Source organism: Pieris napi, chromosome 15, assembly GCF_905475465.1.
Source record: "Pieris napi chromosome 15, ilPieNapi1.2, whole genome shotgun sequence".
In the NCBI taxonomy this organism is placed as follows: Eukaryota; Metazoa; Arthropoda; class Insecta; order Lepidoptera; family Pieridae; genus Pieris; species Pieris napi.
In genome coordinates, this window is record NC_062248.1 from 3,569,614 (window position 1) to 3,593,960 (window position 24,347).

The window sequence follows — 24,347 nt, forward strand, 5'->3', positions numbered from 1 at the left end:
GGAAAGACGGAACGAATCGCGTGTCTGTGATTGGGCTAAAGATGCTTTTGTTAATTTTATTGATTGGTGAGTTGATCTAGAGTAGATATTTTTTTATATATTAGTCTTGCTTGTTATTGATGCTGTACAGTTCCAATCTAAAGGGGGGAATCCTCGACCAGTCTAACCACTGACTGGCCGGCTCTTTCACAATATACTCTGTGGCTATTTTTTTTCAATGGATCTTGCTGTTGGCCTGAAGGGCCTTGACAGCTCAGCTTGGGCTATCTTAGCTCAGCCAGAGTGGGACTCGGCCGGAATGGGTCCCAGTGGCAATGGCGAGAAGTTGTTCCTTAGCGGTCGGGATAACTTCTATAGCACGTTTCAGGGTAAGACGTCATCAGGTCATGACGTCAGATATTAGGAAGCGCAGGTTGTAAGTGTCGCTACAATATTAATATAAAGAGGTATAAAAGAACATGAATGAAATGAACATGAAAGATGTGCTAAAACAGATGTTTTCAGATAAGTCAATCAAGGAAAGACTGATACAACATTACCGCTAATTTAAGTCTATTGTAGTAACTAAATAAGCTCGCTGCAAATCAACAGATTAATTCTGGTCTAATAGTTTATAGAATTTACACTTAACTACCAGGAATAATATGTAAAAACTTGTAATATAGTACACTAATATATTCGAAATTTGAATTAATCAGTGAAGTAATTTACGATATATTTTCCTTGGCTTTCAAAATCCAGTACGAACTGTACAAATCCATACATGAAATTACTTATATTAATTAAGTGCCCTTACCTCATAAAACATATAACTGGATAGAAGCACTTGAGCAGCGTTGTAAGTCACTAGGATGCCTTTGATTTTGAACGGCTTCCGGTTGGCCATCCACATTGGTCCAAACACAAGTACGAACCCGAGATACATTAGGACCATCACAAGGGTGGGTATGGGCGAGTCGAAGAGAAACCATCCTTGAACACGAGGATCTGTAAAAATATTATTAAATAATATCTTAATAGTGTCAACCCTGATCGTTTAAGGTGTGATGCAAAAATCGATGGCATACATCAAGTATAAGAATTGTACAGGCCAGTTCGAAGGAGATTACTTTTGGGACTGTTGTTTATGTCTAGGAACGTTTAGGAAACTCGTAAAACGTTTCGTTCAGTCACTTGTCTGACGGAACTTTAGCGACTTGATTGAATGTCGATCTTTAATTAAATGTTTAGAGATTCAATTAACTCTCTGATTTAGTTACTTTACTGCGACATAATATATACCAAGGGATGAATATTATTTTTTTAAACATTATAAACGTGTGTTTATCTACAAAAGCTGATAAATCTAATCAGATTACTATAAAATTGATTTAAACAATTACATTAAATAGGAATCAGTAATAAAAAAATATTTCTCACATAATATGTGATAAAACGTCATAGTAAGCTCCTTGTCCCTATAAAATTACGTTAAACGGGTTTGGCTTAAACAATTTTGTAATCTCGTAAACGAATATGGATATTGAAATCATAAACCGGAAGATACATCTGCTGTTAAAAAAAGAAAGTTTAACAGCAAGAATATCATTTCTTAATTTTTTATGAGCGTAAAACACTTGTTAAGACAAATTACAACTTACGTTCGCCGCGTAATTTCTTTCGCGTAATTTAAAATTAAAAAGTTGTGTTAATAATGCCAAATTTCTTTATTATTTTTTTACAAAATATTTTAGTCCGTCGCAATAATGCGTTTACATGTTCCCTGACGTTTCATATAAAACAGGACAAATGGATGGGATTCGATAATGATACAGCCACGAAATGAAAGCTCACAAATGCGATCCCGATTATTAATTATAATTTAAGTTTAGTTTAAGCATTTCGGAAAAGCTCTAGTAAAAACATTGATAGCTGTTATATTTACGATTCATTAAGCATGTTTATAATTAAAACAAGACAATAGTTTTAATGTGTTAAGATATTCACTTCCGGTCGAGAGATAATCAGTTGATAATAATAAGAATGATTTCAATATGTCATAAACGTGTTGGATTTGACACACAAGTTCATGGCGTTGAGATTCAGAAACGCTAAAATTATTTTTGGTTAGGCACAGAAGGCTCATTAACAAGAAGCGAACCTTATAACATTACTTTACATCACGTGAAATCTACACTTGTAACGTACAATCTAAAATATGAACATCGTAAAGTAACGGAATTTCTAACTAAATACTTGAGGTTAAATGCAATACATATTTTTTTTCAACGCGTTTATGAATATATTATGTTAGCACGTCAAAGCTTTGAAGTAGGCAAACTTTCGTTTGCATTTAGTGAAAGTGCTCATCAGACTGGTCTTAGAATGTCGGCAAGCGGTGCTGTTTCCTACCATTCAAGGTTCCGGTCTTGTGATTGTAATAATTTAAAGGACCTATGATAGAATGGGTGTAAATTTGCGTTGTATAAAGATATTATATAAATTTATTTATCAATATACTGATCATTATTCAAATGCATTGAAAGATCTCGTGTATGTATAATATATTTTTTTAATTATTATCAGCCAGTTACAAAAAGGTTTTTTTCTATATGTTTAAATAGCTGTTATGTACAATATTGTGTATACCTTTTTAGACTATTTATATTTCAGTTTCCTGAGTTTCGGAGGATGTTCCATAATCCACATCCTCACTTCAAGGTTTTAAACATAATTCTTAGTATTAAATTAGCCTTTTGAAGCACACAGTATTGTTTTGTGACCTTAGTTGTTACCACAAGCGACAAGTCATAACTGTTTCGAAAGATTAATTTAGAATCGTAGTTTGCGTATCGTGACAGATCATATTTACGTTAAAAATGGTGAGATATGTAATTTTGGTGAGGTTAATATTAGGCTTGCGAACCAGTAGTAAATGTAAATTTAGTATCAAATTAACAGATTTATCTGATCAAGTTAGTTCATGTTCATTACGCCTAGTACTGAAAGAAAGTAAGTTAGTTTTTTTTTAAAGTTCCAGGTTTTTAGCCCTACCACCATTCATGCGATAATTTAATTACGTAATAATGAAATAATTTATTTTGTATACCTATATGAATAAAGTATTTTGAGTTTATTAGTTATGTATTTTTTTGTGAAGTTAAAGCATTTATATACTCACCTCAACATAGTCGCTAGAGCGTATATCTTGGTTCGTAGTGTATTTTTCGGTCACATTTAAGGAAGGTATGTTATGTATTTGGTAAAACATCAACATTACGCTTAAAAACTTTATCATGAAGCAAGCTCAATTTATCTCTTTATTTTAAGGGTATATATTTTGGTAACTATTCACAGTCAGTGAATTGAGTGAGAAATGATGAGAAATATTATGAGAAATATTCACAATCAATACGAGATAAGTTTGTTTGCCGTGTCAAATCCATTACGTTTTTGACTTAGGGATTCAAGTCTTGACTCTAAGTGTATGCAGAAGATGCATCGTTTTATATTATTATTAAAGTAATTTAATTGCACGAGCTTTTTTAACCGGCTTAAAAAAAAGGAGAGTATGTAGATGTATTTTTGTGTTCATTGTCAAGACATAACTTTGCTTCTGTACTGGTGTATTTTAAAAGTACGCCACAAAAGTATCCAATTTTTTTACCTATTCCTTTTATGTATGTTAATTTGTAATTGATTCATAAAATCCGTAAAAACTGGCCTAGGATTATATACTCTGCTTATTTGTATCAAATTTATTAAGTATGGCAAATGTCTATTGGAGAAAATGAAATTCGTGAAGTCTACTGTGTTAATATATGATACCATAACTACTAGAACTACTTTATATCTTCTATGTACTATGGATAAATCTCACCTATATCTATATACATATCATTGTATTTAACACTAGGTCAAGATTAAGAGATGAGATGAATTACTGAATTTGTTAGGATTCATCGGCTACCTATGTATTATTGTTTTGATGGGCTTATATGTACCGCGCAGTATAAATATTATAATTTAATGTTATATGTCATATAAATTTCTTTAACTGGAGAACTATGTCTACTTTACTTTAATACATAAATATAATACATAAAAAAAATAAATAAAAAAAATATATTTTAGAATATGTTGATGCAAATTTACAGGAAAGATTCTATTCATATTCAACGTATATTATATAATGTACAACCTGTATTTTAATTTTGGGGCCGTAACCTAGGCCTTGCATATTGTCAAGGCTGCATGGTACAAATCGAAACTATGATAATTTATTTATTTTATTGTATCGAAATTAAGTTGTTGAAATAAGCTTTAGATAGTCTTAAAATTGTACAAATAAATTTTTATAAGATATTATTATATAATAGGTACTTTCGTATCAAAATTTATCTTTTACGAGTTTAGTTTTTAACAGTTTAAGATATCGCAAATAACGTCGTTATAGTAACGCGTTCGAGTTTTAATTATAGCTCTTATTATGCGGTCTTTAATGGCAGTAAAATATTTTTATGATGGCCATATTTTTTAATTCTTTAGTAATCCTTATAAAATATCCTTCCTATATAAAATAAATATAAATACCTGATACTCTCTCTGCCAGCAGCCAGTATTTATTAATAATTGTTGTCCAATTATTATCAGAGTAGATGTCATCAATAGCGATTTTTACAAAACCAGTCATTTTGAAAAAGTCTATTCACTCCAGAACTGTCCAATTCACTGACACTCACTACACAACACTTTCGAATTAATTCACAGACTTAGAAATCTCGTTAACAGTTTGCTTTGCAAATTGTCACCTGTAACAAAGAAATATTAATTTAAAAAATATTCAAAAGATATAAGTAATAAGTATACTATAAAATAATTCAAATAAACGTACGTAACTAAAATAATCGATTTACAAGTTGAGGTTCGATAATAAAAAAAATCGAAATTTAAAATTCGAATGCTACCGAAGCATGGTTGTCGAATTTTAAAAGTACATCTCAAGAAAAGCGAAAGCCTGTGGAAAGTGCTCACGCGCCGCGCCACAACTTACAATTGAATAGCGCGCCATGACACGACCAATCGTTGTACCGAACCCCCCCAGTAATACAAGGACGTAAGTGCCTATTGCGCCATTGCAAAATGCATTTTATCACCTTTGGAAAAATACACATTTCCGCAACAAATCCGGGGTAGTATTAAAAGGTAAGCCTTATTAATTAACGTAATAATCTTCATTGATTATCGTCGATTTAATTAACTTTTATTAAGAGATTGTACCGTTTAGATTTTGAATGGACCAATTATGATGAAATATTTTTTCTTACTTGTAAGAGAGGTATGAACTATTTCAATCACAGCCTTCACGGCTCTCTGATCTTCACCTAATGTGATGAAACTGTTGAATTTTAGAAAAAAGACCCACAGACTACTAACGAAAAATTGCATGGACATTGTGCAAAATTATGTGAGACATTCTTAGTTGAGTTTGTTTCGACCTAATTTTATTTAATTACGAATTTAGCCGATTTTATGACTTTATTAATAATTAAGGACCTTATACAGTTCCTTATATAATTACAATAAACCTAATTATTTGACAAAAGTCTCTCAAAAAATATTATGATGCTTTTTTGTTTAAGCGCTCTTAAAATAATGTCACTATTACGTGCTGTCGAGTTATTTTTACTAAATAAACTGAAACAATAAAACGCGCTGTAATTAATTAAACATTATGTACTTTTATTAATTTATAGTCAAGAACAATATTTTTTAAGTTCTTTGTAATTTAATTTAAAAAAATATGTATTATATAACGTTATTCGGTTATTAATTCTTAAGTTCACGCTGTTATCTTTTTAAATTATTAAATCGAACATAATAATATTTTTAAATAAACTCTTTGAATTATTATTAACGGCAACACTATGAGACATCTCCACTCAAGAAGAGATATAATTATGAACATTTAATCATAGTAATATGCAATATCATTATTTTCTTTTGATTAATGTATATTTAAATGACAACTTGGTTTACAAAAAGTATTACTTAATATATATACGCTCCAAGGTTACATCATAAATTAATATTACAATACAACTTCCCTGTGTGTTATGTCTTTTCAAATTTTCTATGATAGTTTAGTCTGGATCCCGAATTTATTTAGTTATACTGATAATTAAATATTAAAATGTTTATTAAAACCCTATTGCTGTGTTTTTTAATCCTTTGGTGTCTGTTGAGGAACTTGTGGAGGTAGGTAAGTGCCGCTCTTTAGGTCGAAGGTAGAACAGACTTACCACGAACTAGACGGCCCGATGTGAAAGTACTTGTAAGTATAAGAAAGGCATTTAAAATAATGTGCGTATTTATTTTCTCCCAAACTTAATAAAACCATGCAATCACCTTGCTGTGTCAATGTCAAGTATTTTTGTGCAGGCGTAAACTTTTGTTTTAATTAAAAAAAAAACAAGTTCGCTGCTGCCTGTTTTTAAAGTACATGTACACGTACAAGGTACACGTTGTTGACTTATTTCTGCAAATGTTGTATTATAATAAACAGATAATTTTTATTTACCTAGCAATCAAACCGAGGACATCTGGGTTGATTTTCTGGTGGATATTACAGTTCTTAATGTGACAAATTAACCAGGGAGTCATCATGTATTAGGATATGATAATAGAAGTCCAAAAACTAAGTTCTAGAATCCCCAAGTAATTGGACAAATTAGTTCAAGAATTTTCTAACGAGGTGTATTAAAACTGATCGTAATTAAAACCTTGTTACAGTTTCTTACAAGTTTATTTAATTAAAAATATATTAAACTACTATTTTTTTATATTTGCGAAATCAAAACGCGTGAATTTAGTCAACGACAAGTCAAGTTGCCACGCCAAATCAGTATTATATTTTGTATACTTATAATAAACTTGTATAAATCGGTAAGTGCAGATTGTATCTTCGTATAACATTAAATGAGATATGGATTAAACCAGCGCCTCTAATGATGAATAGAATTACTATTAGAACAGGAGGAAAACTGGGAGGAGGCTCAGCAGATGTTATGTGATCAATAATGTAGAACAATCACTGCCAGAAAGCTCGTAAGTTGTTGGGGTTTTCAAGAATTAGTACGATCCTAATTCGAAATACTTTAGTCAGTAGCTAGTGTGTGGTGGTACGCGGTAAAACTGCCGCTCAGTTGTTGAACGAAAAGAGAAATGGCCAAACGTTGAGATCATAAAATGATTAATACATATATACTGCAAAACTCGTTTCGTATCGAAATATCTTTTACTACGAATATTATTATTACGAGCACGAATTATCTGCGTATTCGCGAATGTTGCGGGTTTTAGCTAACTACGAAACTATATAAATATGTTGATATTTTCCACCTTCAAAGAGGTGTGAAAAATCTATGAAGAAGCGGGAAGACTTTATTTTGCAGTATTTACCATTTTCTTTAATATATAAAGATGTTTAATGTTAAATTTAATTTTTCACCTTTTGTCTATTCATGTACTTAATTGGCTTATGTTTTCTGTTTCATATATATTGATTAACAAAACAGATTACGGCTAAGTCTATGTGTTTTCTTTTTTATAATATGTATATGTAGCTGTAAGATTACTTATAAATAAATGAATATAAACGCAAATTATCACATTAAAGTAGTATATGTATAATGTTACAAGATTAAAAATCTAAATTATTAAATAAGATCTAGATAATTCGATTGGCTTAATTAAAATTAAGATGCATCACTCGTTTGCAACAAAACAGCAATAAATTTAAACGCGATTTATGCACGAGATAAGATGCAGTTGCATTATATGCGATTTACTTTATGTTATTTCTAAATTATGTCGGTAACACTTCACAATCACTTCTTGCATTTCAATTTACGCTTTGATGTCAATGGTTGTTAATTCTAGGACCGTGATTTCACTTGTGAATAAATTCAATTTAAATTTAGACAAAATACTTAATTAAATACGCTTTATAATAAGACAAAAGATCTCTTTAGAGTCTTATAAGTTGACGTCTCTCACGCTATCGCATCTATACCTAATATATAAAATTCTCGTGTCACAATTTTCGTTCCCATACTCCGAAACGGCTGGACCGATTCTTATGAAATTTTTTATGCATATTCAATAAGTCTGAGAATCGGCTACTATCTATTTTTCAAACTCCTAAATGTTAACGGTTAACCCCTTAATTTATTTTCTTGTTATTTAGACAATTTTTTTTGTTTTTATTTTTTTATGATACAACATACAAAAATGCATACAACCCTTAAATTTTACTCCTCTACGATAAAACCCCTATTTTTTATTATAGTAGATAGTTATTTTTATTCAATTAAAAAATGTTTCCTAGAAATAATATACATGGCAAAACAACGTTTGCCGTATCAGCTAGTTTTTTAATAAATTTTAGTAATTATTATTGTTAAACTAGCCTAATTAATGTTTGGAATTTAAAAGTGTTAGATAAGGAAGCTGTTACGAATACAGCAATCGGCGAACGCACGTTCATTTGTGAGTAATGAGAAATTTTCAAGTCCTTGAAAAAAAATGTTAGCAATATCCCGTAATTACGCGCATTTCCAGTGAATTTGCGCAACATGACTACTGTTCATGCGCGAATCTCTAGTACAATTTACTTACGTACTTGGTTTTGACCGTGTTCTAGAAAAATTGTGTAATATTTTAGGAAAAGCCTGGAAATAATTACGTTTTGGTAATCGAAGAACCACTAAACTTAATATTATTGTCTAAATAATTGTATTTTAGTTTTTTTACAAATTTCTTTAGTACAGTGGAAGTAAGATGTTATACTCTATAAATAAACCTAACTAACATCCTTAGTTAGGTTTTATGTGTCTATATTATTTATAATCGGTCACATTTAATTCATATCACAAACGCATATAAGATTATTTATCTTTCTAATAACAACTAAATTCTATTGATGAAATGTGTCTCTGATTGTTTTCCTATCAAAACTGATAAGTTGCTTAGTCACAAAATTAGTTTTGTATTAATCTCGTATATATACTTTAATAAATATCATATATCTGAAATACAATTGCTACGTTCATTTGTTCTACATGTTTAAATATTTTTGTCGTCTACGGGTCGTAGCAATACGTTTCTTCGATACTCCAAAACAAAGGCCAGTAATTCTGGTTACGCATTAACGCACTTGACTATTCATCTTTTTGTAATGAGGCGTAAAAATTTCCCAACTGCTCACACTAGTTTAAAATGACGTGCTGACAGTGACCTAAACATTAGGTTTTGAGTACACAACTCGAGGCTGTCCACTGAACAAACAGCGGAAGGTTGTATTGCAAAATCTATGTACATATGAATTTAATAGGCCATTTTTATGTATTACAATATTGTCATTAGACTTGCTATATTTAATTGTATACATTCAGGATGTGAGAACATTAGAATGATTTAAAAAGAGACTGAACAAACCACGGAAGGTTGTATTACAAAATCTATGTACGTATGAGTTTAATAGGCCATTTTTTATGTATTACAATATTGTCATTAGACAGCACTTGCTATATTTAATTGTATACATTCAAGATTTGAGAAAATTAGAATGATTTAAAAAGAGGCTGACTCAACAAACCGCGGAAGGTTGTATTACAAAATCTATGTACATATGAATTTAATAGGCCATTTTTATGTATTACAATATTGTCATTAGACAGCACTTGCTATATTTAATTGTATACATTCAACATGTGAGAACATTATAATGATTTAAAAAGAGGCTGACTGAACAAACCGCGGAAGGTTGTGTTACAAAATCTATTAAATTCATACGTACATAACGTATGAATTTAATAGGGCATTTTATAATGTATTAAAATGTTGTCATTACAATGCGCTTGCTTGATTTAATTTGATACATTCAAGTTGATGGGAGAACATTTAAATGATTATAAAGGAGGCTGTCTACACAAAACGTTCTATACAAATTATTTTAATTAGCTTACAATATAATTCATTCAATATTTGGAATAAAAATATATTAAGGGTAGTTTCAGTTAGCATTTTTGAAATCTTAATATTAAAAACAATTTATAAGTTTACGTTCAATAATATTTTTTTGAGTAATAATGAAAATATCTCACCCTTTAAATTGTCATTTGTTTTTCTATAATAAAATAATTCTATACGTGTTATTGTTAATATCTTTATCTTGACAAAATATTTTGTTAACTGAAATCTATGGCGTCTCTATTAACCTTTAAGTATTTATTAAGTGGCAAGAAAGTCAAATATCTTAGGTTAATATAATACAGATACCATTTGAATATTAAATTAAAGTAAATTTAGCTATCATCACATTTATCAAGGCGCAAATTAATTAATTTTATTTATTTACTTATTAACACTTCGTTGTATTACAATATAAAAATTGAACATAATTAAATGAAAAGGAGGACAACTGGCGGCCTTATCGCTTTCGAGCGATCTCTTCCAGGCAACCACTGTGAGAAAAAAAATGTATAAAATTAGATAAGGTAGGATTTATTCTTTAACAAGTATGGGACAATTAATAAAGGACGTAACTGTTATAACATATACATACAAAAACAACTTAGTACGGCACTGCTTATCTATACTAATATTATAAAGAGGAAAGATTTCATTTTTTGTTTGTTTGAAATGAATAGGCTTCGAAACTACTAGACCGATTTCGAAAATTCTTTCACCGTTGGCAAGCTACACTATTCTCGAGTGACAAAGGCTATGTTTCATTTTCAAAAAAATGCTTACTAAAACTTGAATAATCTAACTCAAGGTGTAAAAAACTTCCTTCAATCGCGTGCGCTGCGAAAACTATTAATGTTAGAACAATATGATGTATTTCAATTTTTCAGGACACATCACTAGCTATAAACAATGTCGCGACAGCATGTCTCTATCTTTTATAGTTACGTCACAATAAGCGTCCTTTTTTTTTTTAAAAAAATACCACCGCTAGAAATGGCTTTTTATTCGTACCTAGGTATTGATCCTTATCAAAATAAATACCAACGTTTCACATAAGCTACAATTTAATGGCATAACCACCAAAAAAGGATTGTGGATTGGTGTTCTCCTGCCGTTTCTCTTGAATAGTTTACTACTATGTAATATAACAAAAATCTTAGCTTGGCCGAGTCTACTAGTGATTGATAAATTCATATTCCTCTTTGTTTCCCAGTGCAACTAAGATGCAGAGTTATAATTATGAACCTTTCATTAAAGATAATTTAATGGAAAACTCCGAGTACGGTTGTCAGTATTCATTAATTGTTATTGAATGTTATTTATAATATCTATATTAATTTATATATAACAATCAATATAGGGGAAGACCGTTACCCTTCGTACGCGGGGCACATTCATACAGTCAAAATAAAACTTGAACGAAACAATGTATAGTCTTGCTTTTGTATGTGTGCATGAGTCGAGGTACCAACTATACATCAACGAAGTTTCGTGAAATTCGCACCGATGAGAGTGAAGTTACAGGCATGGACGTGTTTTCGCGCTCGGTAAGTAATTTTTTGATCTATGTTTTTATCTCTTGTTACCGTAGATAAAATAAGTTTTCGTGTAGAGTATTCTATCAGTAACTAGCAAAATATTCTTAAGATACGTCTCCAATACTTAATTTATGACGTTTTCCTATTAATATTAAAATAAGTTATATTTTGTTGTTATTCAGTTAGTGGGGTACATTCGGACAGCACTAGATGGGGCACATTTGAACGAATTGTACAACTAAATTTGTATAAAATTTGTCGACGCGAACTGTAATTTTCATACAAATTAAGTTTTCGACTTTCTACACGACATATTACACTACTGTTAAGGCATCTTGACTAAGGTTGATTTTGATGCTTGTGAACCAGATGCTGTGAATAATTTACCAATCCATCAAATAGTAGTTCCTTCGAAGTCAGTTTTGACACCAGAGGCATTTCGACACTATTCGCATTCTGTAAGAAGTAATAAAACAAACAAAATGACGATGACGGCCAGGAAAACGAATTTGTACTGCCACACCCGAAAATAAGAAGTTCTTATCCACACCAAAGAGTAAAAAATGTAATTCTAAATTTAAGATACCTAAGTAATTAAATTTTGTTTTACATAAGAAAAGTATTTTATTTTTGTTTAATAGAAGTTAACTCTTTATTTTTGTGTTTAATTTCATTGCTAATAAATGAATTTTGAACTACCCCAACACTGTACGAAGGTGCCCCGTTGATGGGGCAGATTCGTACGTATTCCAGATTTAGTTTAAATCATAATTATGGTTGAAATATCGGATGAAATCATTTGTCATTTTTTTATTTGAATCTCAGATAGTTAGACTATAAATTTAAGCTATCATGTGATTGATTCATGGAAAAAGAAAAAAATAAAAAAATTAAATGTGAAAACCGTACGAAGGGTCCCCACCTTCCCCTACGCGATGTTTTGAGTAAATGAATTTTAAGTGAACATAATTTCAGTTGAATTCAGTTAAACCTTTGGGACTACGATTAAAAAAAATATTATATAATTTATAGATACAAATTTTTATGTGATATCGGAACATAAATTGATTTTAATGAATTTAAATTTACATGATTCCATACAACTCTCGCATCACAATGATTACTATAGATATAAATATGATAATTATATATCATTTAAATCTCGGTATAATTCTAGTCTATGTTAAAACAAAGGCTTTTTTCTATTAGCGACAATTTACGTATTTATAAAGATCACATCAGTCAATATTCGACATAAAAACATTCGCGAAAATATATTCGTACCTAACATGAATACATTTAACAGACAATGTCGCAATGTACACATTCATAAAGTATTAATTGTATAAGAACTCTAAAAGACGTTAATGTAATTAACAATAATAATAATAACTAAGCCACTTTGACTCCATACTATATAAATCACATGGGGTGTTAGTTTTGTTTTTGTGTAATCAATTCAAAGTAATTATGAAACTATACTGATTTTATCACAGCGTTTATAATACTCCAAATATCTGGATTCAAGCCCGAGATATAGCGAAGGATAACGTCGAGAGCAAAACTGGAGGTTGCCTGCACGAGTATCTTGGAAATAGCTATCTGAGGCCAAGACAAAGGGTTGTAGCGCCACTGTTTTTTTTCATAAACAGCAACAGTATGGCACACAGAATAAAGTATATAGTTACTGATTATACTTACAAAAACAGCTCAATACGGCATTGCTTGATGATGATTGATAAATTCATATTCCTCTTCCTCAGTGAGGACGCAGTCTTCGAAGCACCACAGGCCAGCTATGGCGAGTAGCACAGTGTACACCATGTAGTAGATTAGGTAGATGAAGATGGAGATCAACATAGTTGAAAGAAGTCCTGAAAAATATCACTGATTATTATGAAGAAATTCTTGTGTTTTGTCAAAGCTAAGTTAGCATCCGTGGCTTAGTGGATCGTGGATTCGGTTACGGCAAAATGATTGCTTCAAATTTACTCGGTATTGTATTGCGGATTTGAAACAATTAGTTCAGGTAAATTAATTATTACGATGACAGGGTTATTTGTAAATCTTTGTATATTTGCTTATTAAATGTCAACTTGTCAAGTCATTTTTCGATTCTCTACCGTTTGTAATTTTGTACATAAGATATTTAATGTAATGGTCATGAACGAGAGCATGGGAGAAACTTTAAACCTATTATTATCTCACCTTAAGATAAAACCGACTTTATCCATTGTGTCAAAAGGTCCAGATTCTGGATGGATCATGACTTTGGATTTATTAGAATCTTTATACTCTTAGAGAAATATAATTATCTTTTAATTTAAATCCCTTGAACAAAACCAATAGAACAAAGAATTATTCAAAGTCAAAATCATTAATTCATATAGGTAACCCAATGTACACTTATGTACGACAAAAAAGAAATATGTACATATATATAAAATTCTTCTAAAAAATTCTCAAATTAAGGGCGTAGAACGGAAGAGAAGAACTGGCAATAAACTCTCCGCTACTCTTTAATCGCCAAGCTTTTTGTTTCACACAATGTTTGTAAGGAGCTGCAACCATTACACCATATTGACTACTTTTAGTGCATTTTGGAGTCGGCTTAATGTTTGAGGAACGCAAAGGTGTAATTTAAACCATAAATATGGGCGTCTTAGGATAATTTTAATGACGTTAATAATCAAAAGGTTAAAGTATATCTATTGTTGGCGAATTGACTATATTTATTTTTAATTGATGTTACACGTGTCTTCACAGAATAGTGTAAAGTTCTCCAAGCATGAAAACATATTTTTTCCTGTTATTTTTTAACCGATCACCTTTTGTTATTTCAATTTAATATCCAAACCTCTGTGATTATTAATTAAACTTTTAGAAGTAGTTTTATTACTGTAATTTTTGAATCGCATTGTATTTCCTTGTTTTAAATTATTAATAGTAGGCCCGGCGAACTTCGTGTCGCCTAAAAGTCCATATATGTTATAGATTAGGTTAAGTAATTTATGATTTTAGAAATTGAATTAACACAAAAAGAAATAGGCTTCTTAACGCACGCATAAATATTTGACAAATGTGTAAATATTTTTACGTTATTCCACAATTTTGATATTTCTTATCTATTCGAAACCTTTGTTTTAATACGTTTTTTAATTTGAGGGGAGACTTTACCGACGGGAAGAACATTAATTGTTTAAAAGTTACGAAACACATCAACGTTTTGTATTGGAGGTTTTTTCTGTTATTTTCTTCAATTTTGTAGTGTTTTACGTTAGTTAGTATCTAGTGTAAACTAATTCTGCTATTCGGGACGGAGACAAATACAACACATCAAAAGCCAAGAAAACAGTCCAGCTATTCTCGAGTTTGTTCCAACAAACCCAACTTTGTTTTAAGGCCGATTTACATTATCTTAGTGTTTAGGAGAGTGCTTTAGGATAGTACTTTAGTTGAAACATGTAAACGCTACTTGTTTTAGTAAACGCTACGCTAAAGAACTTGCCTTTCAAGTTGTACTAAAGCACTCTCCTAAACACTAAGATAATGTAAATCGGCCTTTATATATTAAGATGTGTGCAATAAAGTGATAATAATTAATAAATGTATTAACTCTGTGCGTTTAATGAAACAAACCACAGATCTAAAATAAACAAGGGTCCTGCTAGAATAAGTATCGCAGTATCTTCTATTTCTAACGTTAAAAATGTTAAAAACACTGAAAAAAGAGTTCACCAAATGGCGGATAGATACAGCATATTAACTGAAATGTCTCTTGTAAAAACTCGTGGCATCTCGTCCTAATTAGTGTTATGGTTCATTAATCTATATCGATAAATGAATCGAATTTAAATAAGATTTAGAATGAATAGAGGCGTGCATCTATAACAAGCATAATGATTATAGTTCGTCCGATGGTATAGTTCCCTATTGATTCTAGATTTTCAACATAGTTGAAGTCAATCTTTATGAACGCAAACGGTCCAATAAACCATGTGTCTTATACGGCACTACACTCATTTTATTTTGTCTTGGTCTTTTTAGTGCATTTTGAAGTCGGTTTATGTTTTTTTAAATCTAAAAAAGCCTTTTATCATTGTATTTGCGGTGCCCACCACTCATCCTTGCAATGTAAAAAGAACATTTCTAGGATTGTTTCAACCTTGCCTTCGTCTGTGGCTTCCACAGACCAACAGCTTCTTAGTTGAAGATAAATCTTGTTAAACATTAGTCAATACTTTTTTCTTAAGCCCAGACGTATCCTTATTATATAATAACAAAGGATTTTTTTACCTAAAATTGCATTGTTTAAATTTATGACAGTGATATTCTGTAAAAAGAAACTACGTCACACAAACAAAAAGATTAATGTTTGTTGAAACTGATTATCTAGATAATTAAGTATTATCTCACAAATGATCAGGTTTAGGGGCTTCCTACGTATTTTGTTGTTTTTTTATTTTAAGTCACAATTATGGTAATTAGTTTTTAATAGTATGTGAAGTAATTGAAAGCACATGCCTTATGCCTTATGCCTTACAGCTACTGTCAAAGTCAATCTTGACACAAGGCGGGTTTCATACCGCGCGTAAATTTAAATCCAGAATATTTTTATATACATAGTAACACTTATAATCCACAGGTTTGCACGTGAGTTAGACACGAAAAATTGTTGTAGGCACTTTTTAGCAATTTTTTTGGTTAACAATAAAAAAAACCTTTTGTTTACCATTTTTATATGATTATTAACATAATAATAATAAATAATCTATTAAAATAAAAATAAATATCAAAATTGTTAAACCGAGAACCTTGATTGAGAGGTTTACAAACTTTGTCTTCGGCAATGATTTGGTGAAAGCACAAAATTTATTCAAAGCAGCATCCAAATTCAAAGTAGCCATGATGATCACCACCATTTGACTGCACTATAAGAAGATTTTAATACTATTAAACATACAAATAAAGAGCACTTGTATAACTGAAGTAGGCTATGGTAGATATATATATAGGTAAATCTGGGGCCCAGACCGAAAATGTTGAAGTACCAATGCTTATATATCAACGTATATCAAACAATGTAACAAATATCAAAGTTATCTTGTCTAATAAACATAATTTTGTAACAGGATGGCTACACTTTCCTAGAGTTGATTGATGAAACAGTTTTGCCACATTCATAGAGAATGGGGAAGCGTGTATAATTCGATATGGTTATAACTGCACAATAGCGTTGCAGTTTGCAACATCTATCGCTATAGGGATAAAGGTTAGTCAATAGGTGTCTCTATTGCAACAAGAACATACCTCTTTAAGGATTTACGGTTACGGTTCTTATGGGTTTTAATAACTCCTGTATTATATATTATTTTTCTTTATAATTCAAAATTAATAATGTCGTATAGTAACTAAAATTATACATAATGTGTAAGTAAATACAAAGTGCTTGTGCCAGGAGGAATCAGCTCTTCCGTAACTTATATGGTAAAAATAAGTGTGTTTTGTGTGTGTGATGTTATATAAATTAACAGCCATTCAATCCTCCACTTGTGAATAACTTGATTTTTGGCAGCCATTGATAAAATTGTTGTGTCAACCCATGCAGACTAACAATTGACTAGATTTTTAGCTCTATGCCCACGTCTACGTGCTGTCGTCATAACGTTTTTCTTACGCATTACGAGTGTCGAATACATAGAAACTTCACTGTTCACATATAATATAATCGTCTAACTAGAGGCGCCTTCTTGTCTAAGATGAGCCTTCTAAATAATAATAATAGCCTTTTATCAGATTTGCGCTTTAACACATTTTTATCTCATTAGGTATCTGTGCCCATTTTTTTTCAAGGCCTCCTCCAAAGTCTATCCACCTTCTAAATTGTCTTCCTCTCTTTCGTTTATTGCACCATGCGCACCTGTTTTGTTTAAATATATTTACCAGCTAATTCCCCGACTATGTTATCGTCGGAGGTATTAAATAAGTTACGTATACGTACATTTTAAGGGTAACCGGATTATTAAGCACTACTACCTATTTCTTGTAAAAAAATTTTGTATAACATTTACAGCAACTGCCGGAAAGATGCCTCAACCTATTGTTCACCATTATTTCTTTTAAGTTCTCTATTACTTTTATTCCCATAGCTTGATCAGTATTATATTGGACAGTCGGTCAAGACCTTCAGTTTCGTGATTTCCTCTTGGTATGCCCCGTCCATTTCCAACTAAGTGTATTTATTTTTTTGCATATCTCAAACTAAAAGTTCTTCAATGATTGATAGTAAAAATTATAGATAGATGCGACCTTTAACTAGAGATAAAGTTCCTAACGATATGGTAACCTATAAACGTAAAGTAGCGTAAATTGAGAAACCTTTGGGGTATGTGGGACTCGACTCACACCTGAATCTATGCTATTCAGAGACTGGGTGAGAAATAAACTAGCACTAAAACCACCCCGATTAGTTCCTACAAAGCTGCGTTACAAAGGCTCCGATGTCACTCTCGCATTTACCGGGATCTCAAAAGCTCTCATTGTGAGCTCACGCTCAAAAACCAATGAAGATAGGAGATGGACATATCTTCTCCTATTTACTTCCCGTCTTCTATCCCTAGGATTCGTCCTAAAGCGCTTCATCTCTCGTTCTGACGTCTTCTGTAGCATTACGTGCTCACAGAAGGAGTGCACTGCATTACATTGATATATAAATAAGTACACAACGTGCCACCACCGCTTTAATATAATATGTTTACTCAATGACCGGATCCACTTGTGGGTTATTATCTTTTTTTATAAACGTTGGAGTATAGACCTTGGAAGGGATAACAGATCTTGAGTAACGACACAGATTTGCACGTGAGATTAATACCCGACCTTGGCTAGGCAAAAAAAATTGTTTTAGGCACTTTTTGCCAATTTTTTTCATAATTAGTCTGTACTGTAAAAAATCTTTTGTTAAGCATTTTTTTTTTTATTTTGTTAACTTAGTTTGACTATTGGGATTTCTTCTTTAAATATAATTTACTTCGCTCTTCTTCACAAGGTATACACGTATAATTATTTCATTATTCATGCTTGGAAGAAATTGTTTGTGAGGCCTACAGTTGTGCCAAGGAATATTCATTTACAAATATGTTTATGTACCTATTTATAAATAAAACATTTTTGCAAAGTCAAAAGTATATACACCTTAATATGCAAACAAATTCATATTCATCGTATTAATTAATTTCTGCAGCTGAGTTTCATCATCGGACGTCGAGGCAGAATACGAAATTCCACCCGTATCACCTCGACGCCCGTCGTTCCACCACTGAGAGTTTTTTAAGGCAGTATTTGCCACGTCACTGTGTGCAACCAGCTGCCCACTGATAAATTTCCGAACTTAGGGTCCTTCAAGAAAGGATCGTACCAATTCTTAAAAGGCCGGCAACGTATCTCTGGCATTGAAAGTGGCTATGGGTGGCGGTATCACTTAACATCAGTTGAGCATTCTATTATCCCCTGTTCTAAAAAATAATAATAATAAGTATAAGTATTCTCAGATTAATAGTATTAAACAATTAAAATAATTATACATCACTTTGTTTTCATTATACAATCTCTTAAAATTTACATAACATGCAAAAACTGCTGTTTGACTCGTAAAATATTACAAAAACTTAGACATCTACATTGTATTATTTGCTGTCTGGCTGTATAGTTTTTGTATAAAAATTTATAATGATTACATAACAGTTTCAGTGAATTAAGCGCGTTTTATCAGCCGTTATTACGGCATGCCTTTGGTGTTTCGTTAAATTGTTCTCTTTGGAATGAAATCGATCTTCATGACTGCCTGCTCCCGCGCCATTTTGTTTATGCATTTAATTTTTTGTTAAATGCAAATAACAAAATTATGGACTGTATTTAAAATCCATCAGGCCTTATCAGTACTTTTGCATCAAGTTGGGATAAATATAAATACTTATAATTTAAAAAAAATATATTTTTTTTCAGTGTATCAGTGTAGTGATGAACTATCTTTACCAAAATACACAAATAAGTACGACGTTGGGTTACCCACTCTTCTATTTCGGTATTTTTTTGGATTCTCCAGTAGATAATTCCTTGTTGAGAGCATGGGCCAAGATGGGCAGTGAAGGAAGCATACTTGGGCCGGTGATAGGCCTAGGTACAGCTGGATCGACCGTGCATGGGGACATGCCGCAGGTGAAAGCCAGGAATTGGCGGAAGGTGGCCAGACAAGGAGCTCTGGAAGTTTCTCATTTTGGAGGCTAAGACACGTTTTGGGTCTCAGAGCCAACGAAGTAAGATTTTTTATAGAACAGGGGGCAAATGGGCAGGAGGCTCACCTAATGTTAGGTGATACCGCCACACATGGACACTCTCAAAGCCAGAGGGCTCGCGAGTGCGTTTCCGGCCTTTGCGAGTGAGCGAGTAATTACGAATGATAGGTAAAATTAATAGATACCGTTTTAAAAAAATGGGTATAAATCGCTAGATTCATGAACATTCCAGAATTACAGTGAGCTAATTCTTCACGTACGTAACGTTCCGTAATTATTACGTTCTATTGACGTAATAAACTTGAACTCTTTAATAACAGTGCACAGTGACATTGCTCCCCGGACACATTATCGTGTATTATATATTTTTATCTGTTCATAATCTGTAACTTCCGTGACATTAGATGGGTATTTAAAAAGGTATAATAGTTGGTACTAAATGTCGCGATATATGTTTATGAAACTATTTTGTCTGACAATAACATCACAATAAGTATAGTCGTATGTTTTTGTGAGCGAGTCTAATATTTAGACTTTGTGACTTCTGACAGATTTTACAACATTAAATTAAATAGTTTAACAATAATATGGCAGTAAGCCTGCTGAGTAATTGCAATCATCTCCGTGGTTTAATAGTCAATAATAGCCACGAATAATAAATATTCCTAAAAAATATTCCTAATAATTTCGTAATTCCTTTCATATATATTTGTACCTATTTGTGTTTTTAGTAAAATTGTTTTTTGTTGTATATAATTGATGTTAGATAAATCTATTTACGCGAGTTATGTCAACTAACATTATTTAAGTTACATAAATATATTAGTTAATAATTATATTTAATAAATTACATATACGTACATTATACATTGAAATAAATAACTAACCTTAACATAAACTAAAATATATTATTAAAAGGAGTCCCTTTAGGCAAGGTTCCGAAGATACTGGCAGCGTTCCCCCTTTGAATAGCTAGATTAATTCTTTCTCCTAGGTAGCTGCCAGATCTTCGGTCTCCTGTGATGTCGACTAACCTTTTTGATATTTCTTTGAAAAGCCTTAAAGCGCTAGGACCCCACGGACCAAGGGTCTCGACACCGAAATGATTAATAATTAGAAGCGCATACCTAATGTAGCAACATTCATCATCTGACACTTGTAGCCAATAAATTGTAAAACTTCAGTTTAGTAATAAATGTGCCTTTTAGTTTTTCATACACTCATAAATTGTAATATAACATTCTCGTTTCCGATAATGTCCAATAGGTCGACTACACCTAGGTAACAGATGTATTCTAGGTACTAATATTTCAGAACTCTTAAATCGAGTTATTTTTTATAGGTAGCGTCGCAATCCCACTACCCCTAATTTTTGACACCTAGCTTCAAACAAAGTGTTTCATTTATTTGAACACCCCTCCAACAACCGACACTGAACTCGCGTATTTCCAAATTTTTAAACAGTAACGTCGTGCTAAGGTTTGATTATACTTCTTCCTTGCAATTCTGTAACTCACTTTTCGAACTCACACAACGGTTTTCGCATCGGCAGTTGCTCTCAAATCAGTCGTGTTTCAATGCAGTCATTTTACGATTTGGCATTCTGATAAACAATAAACTACAAGCTCCCACCCGATGCGAAAACCGCTGTGTGAGTTCGAAAAGTGAGTTACAGAATCGCAAGGCTGAAGATGCATCTCATATTGAATATCTTATCATACGATTTCACTAACATGAACTACATGACAAATATTGCATACAGAAGTTACTAGAATTTATTACGAATAAGGACATATTTCCTTGGAACGAGTTGGTGACATGCCTAAACGGAATCCAATTGATGTGGTGCAATCAGCGTCCGGGCTCTGGTGTCGCAAACTCTGCCTTTCTAGAAATACAAGAATTCACTTAACGGAACGAGATTTAAGACGCAATTACTAGGTTTAACTTGACTTAAGAACTTTAGTAAGTTTGATATTAGGTATATTTTTAGGGTAAAGTTGACAGTAAGAATGTTCCATGTGTCGTCAGAATGCTACTTAAATAAGGTAAGTGGTTCAGGGGATTTTTCAAAACATGTTTTCAAACTATTTGATGGAAATGTCACGGTAAAATGAAGTGAAAGTGAAGTTTAATTAAAAGATTGAAAAATTATTAATAATTTTTTTTTAAATTTTGTTTTAGTTAATTAAAAATTCATCAAATCGTTAATACAATTTACAAATAGTGTGATTGTGAATTATTTGTTTTTTTTTTCTTTTCAATTTATAACGCTCTGATTTAATTCCCTTATTCGCCCCCAAATCTACTTGTACTAAAGCCCTTTAAATATTGTCCTTGGTACATTGTACACTTAATTTAACATTAAAAAGTAATAAAAATATGCGCACGCTCGCTCAGCCAGTGTGTCGCAAGCTGCGCCCTTGACACACTGAGCTGACCAGTCGAACACTTGACAAGTTCGATGACCGCAAACTTTTCATATTAAAAACGATTGGTTAGAATTAACCCCTGTAAAAGTCCAAACTCGTTTTCATGATAGAATACGTTATAATATCTGGGTTCTGTAAAATTGCAAGGATTTGTTGATTCACTATAAAAAATCTTCTATAGCAAGCCTGGAGTCTAAATTAAGCAAAGCGTTAGTCTTCCCATTTTTCTCATTTCACATCCCTCGGATAAAGCCAGATTTACGTTTATATTAAGTCAGCAATCTTACACTTGTAGTTTCAAAAACATAATTCTCGACATTTAGTACGGACTATTATACCTTTTTAAAAACACATTTAACACCAAGGAAGTTACATATTATGAACAGATAAAAATATATAATACACGACAGTAAAATCATCTGCCATTTATTTATTTATTTATTAAAGTACACCACATCATATATGTTGCATTTCTACGGTATATGTTAATCTATCTATTCTACATGACAATTACGGTGAACATAAATTTTACAAAATATAAATACAAAATGTAGTTTTTACTAGTAATTTAAAAATACTTATTTACTTAACAATGCGAATAGACGATTTTTTTAAATCAAAATCAAAATTTTTTTCATATATAAGTAACACAATGTACACTTATGAACGTCAAAAAAAGAAATCTACATTAAATGCTTCTAATTTTACATTTACTGCCAGTTCTCAAATCAAGGACGTAGAACGGAAGAGAAGATCTGGCAATAACCTCTCCGCCACTATTTTTTAAATTGATCAGCCCTCTTCCAACTTTATCAACTCTGAATAAGAAGTGTTCATTTTGTATTCGCAAATAATTTGAACGAGAGAACTCCTAGGTTTATACAGACGAAATTCGGAAGATTCTACTGATTTTGAACCTTAGGAATGAATACGGGTCGACAATGTACATATTCTGTTAGAGGTTACTGTTCTGTATTTGACCAGTTACCACTTGGAAGATTGTAAAAAGCTTGCTTGTGTTGAGTAATATATATGGTATTGACTAATAAAATCTACTATATAAAAATAAGTCGGGTTTTCCTTCCTGACGCTATAACTCCAGAACGCACGAACCGATTTCCACGGTTTTGCATTCGTTGGAAAGGTCTCGGGCTCTGTGAGGTGTGAAAATTCAGGAAACATTTCAACAGATAAGCGGGATCACCAAACGAAATGTTACATAAAACGCAGCCATCTGGTGGCGAAACGGAGTTCGCCGAGTTTGCTAGTTACATACCTATTTATACAAGTTTGTCATCCATCAAATGTTAGGTTTTCCCAGTGTGATGTTCGCAAATAGTAATCATTTGTCGACACAATAAAGATCCTATTGTGTTTATAATTATGTTTTAATAAATTGGATATAAAACACGTCATACAATAGATTTTATAAATATCATGCAATAACTACTAATGATGTTATGTTCATATTGAAAATGTAGCTTTGAAACTCGTTGTAATATAATATTATTTCTAATTAAGGAAACTATAAACAAGATTGATAAATTATTCTAAAATTACATGAATATACGGAGTCTACAAATGACACCGGGAACTAAACATTGAAATAGAGACAAAAGATTGAAATTCCTTTCAAAAGAGCTCAACGCGCCTTTAGCAATCGAGGTAACTTTTACATGAATAAACTTCATTAACATAATTTTTAATAAAATATTGCTACACGAGTTATATCTAGTTAATAAAGAATATTTCTATTTTAAAATTCAATGAATAACGAATTACAATAAATATAATTCTTATATTATGCAAAATTTTCAATCAGTGTCCTTTATTTAATGACGCACCAATGCAGATGACATAGTGGAAAAAAAGAGTGTGGAGAAGACTCCCGCTAGAAACTGGTAGTGGTAGGCTCGTGGGGAAAATAGTAGTGAAGATGAGATACAAATGCAAGAATTGAAAGGTCTTCAGTCCGGCGGAGGCCGTGTACTAATATTACACACAATAATAACATAAGCTTAAATCTTAATGTAACTAAACTATAAATTAAATTTGACAGAAAGAAATGCAAT

The 24,347-nt window shown here is 31.7% G+C and overlaps 1 protein-coding gene across 3 annotated transcripts in view; it reads right to left on the bottom strand.

Moving 5' to 3' along the window:
- Positions 1-24,347, bottom strand: part of LOC125056820 (elongation of very long chain fatty acids protein 7-like) — a 48,194-nt gene that overhangs the window by 13,554 nt on the left and 10,293 nt on the right. The window contains exons 2-4 of one of the 3 annotated variants that reach the window (XM_047660117.1): positions 13,251-13,423; positions 4,573-4,790; positions 797-987 (exon numbers count right to left, since the gene is read on the bottom strand). In XM_047660117.1, the coding sequence (XP_047516073.1) occupies positions 797-987; positions 4,573-4,672 (291 nt within the window). In that variant the 5' untranslated portion in view covers positions 4,673-4,790; positions 13,251-13,423. Of the gene's footprint in view, positions 1-796; positions 988-4,572; positions 4,791-4,873; positions 5,038-13,250; positions 13,424-24,347 lie in introns of those variants that run through there. The other 2 variants (XM_047660119.1, XM_047660118.1) reach the window with 2 other exon arrangements.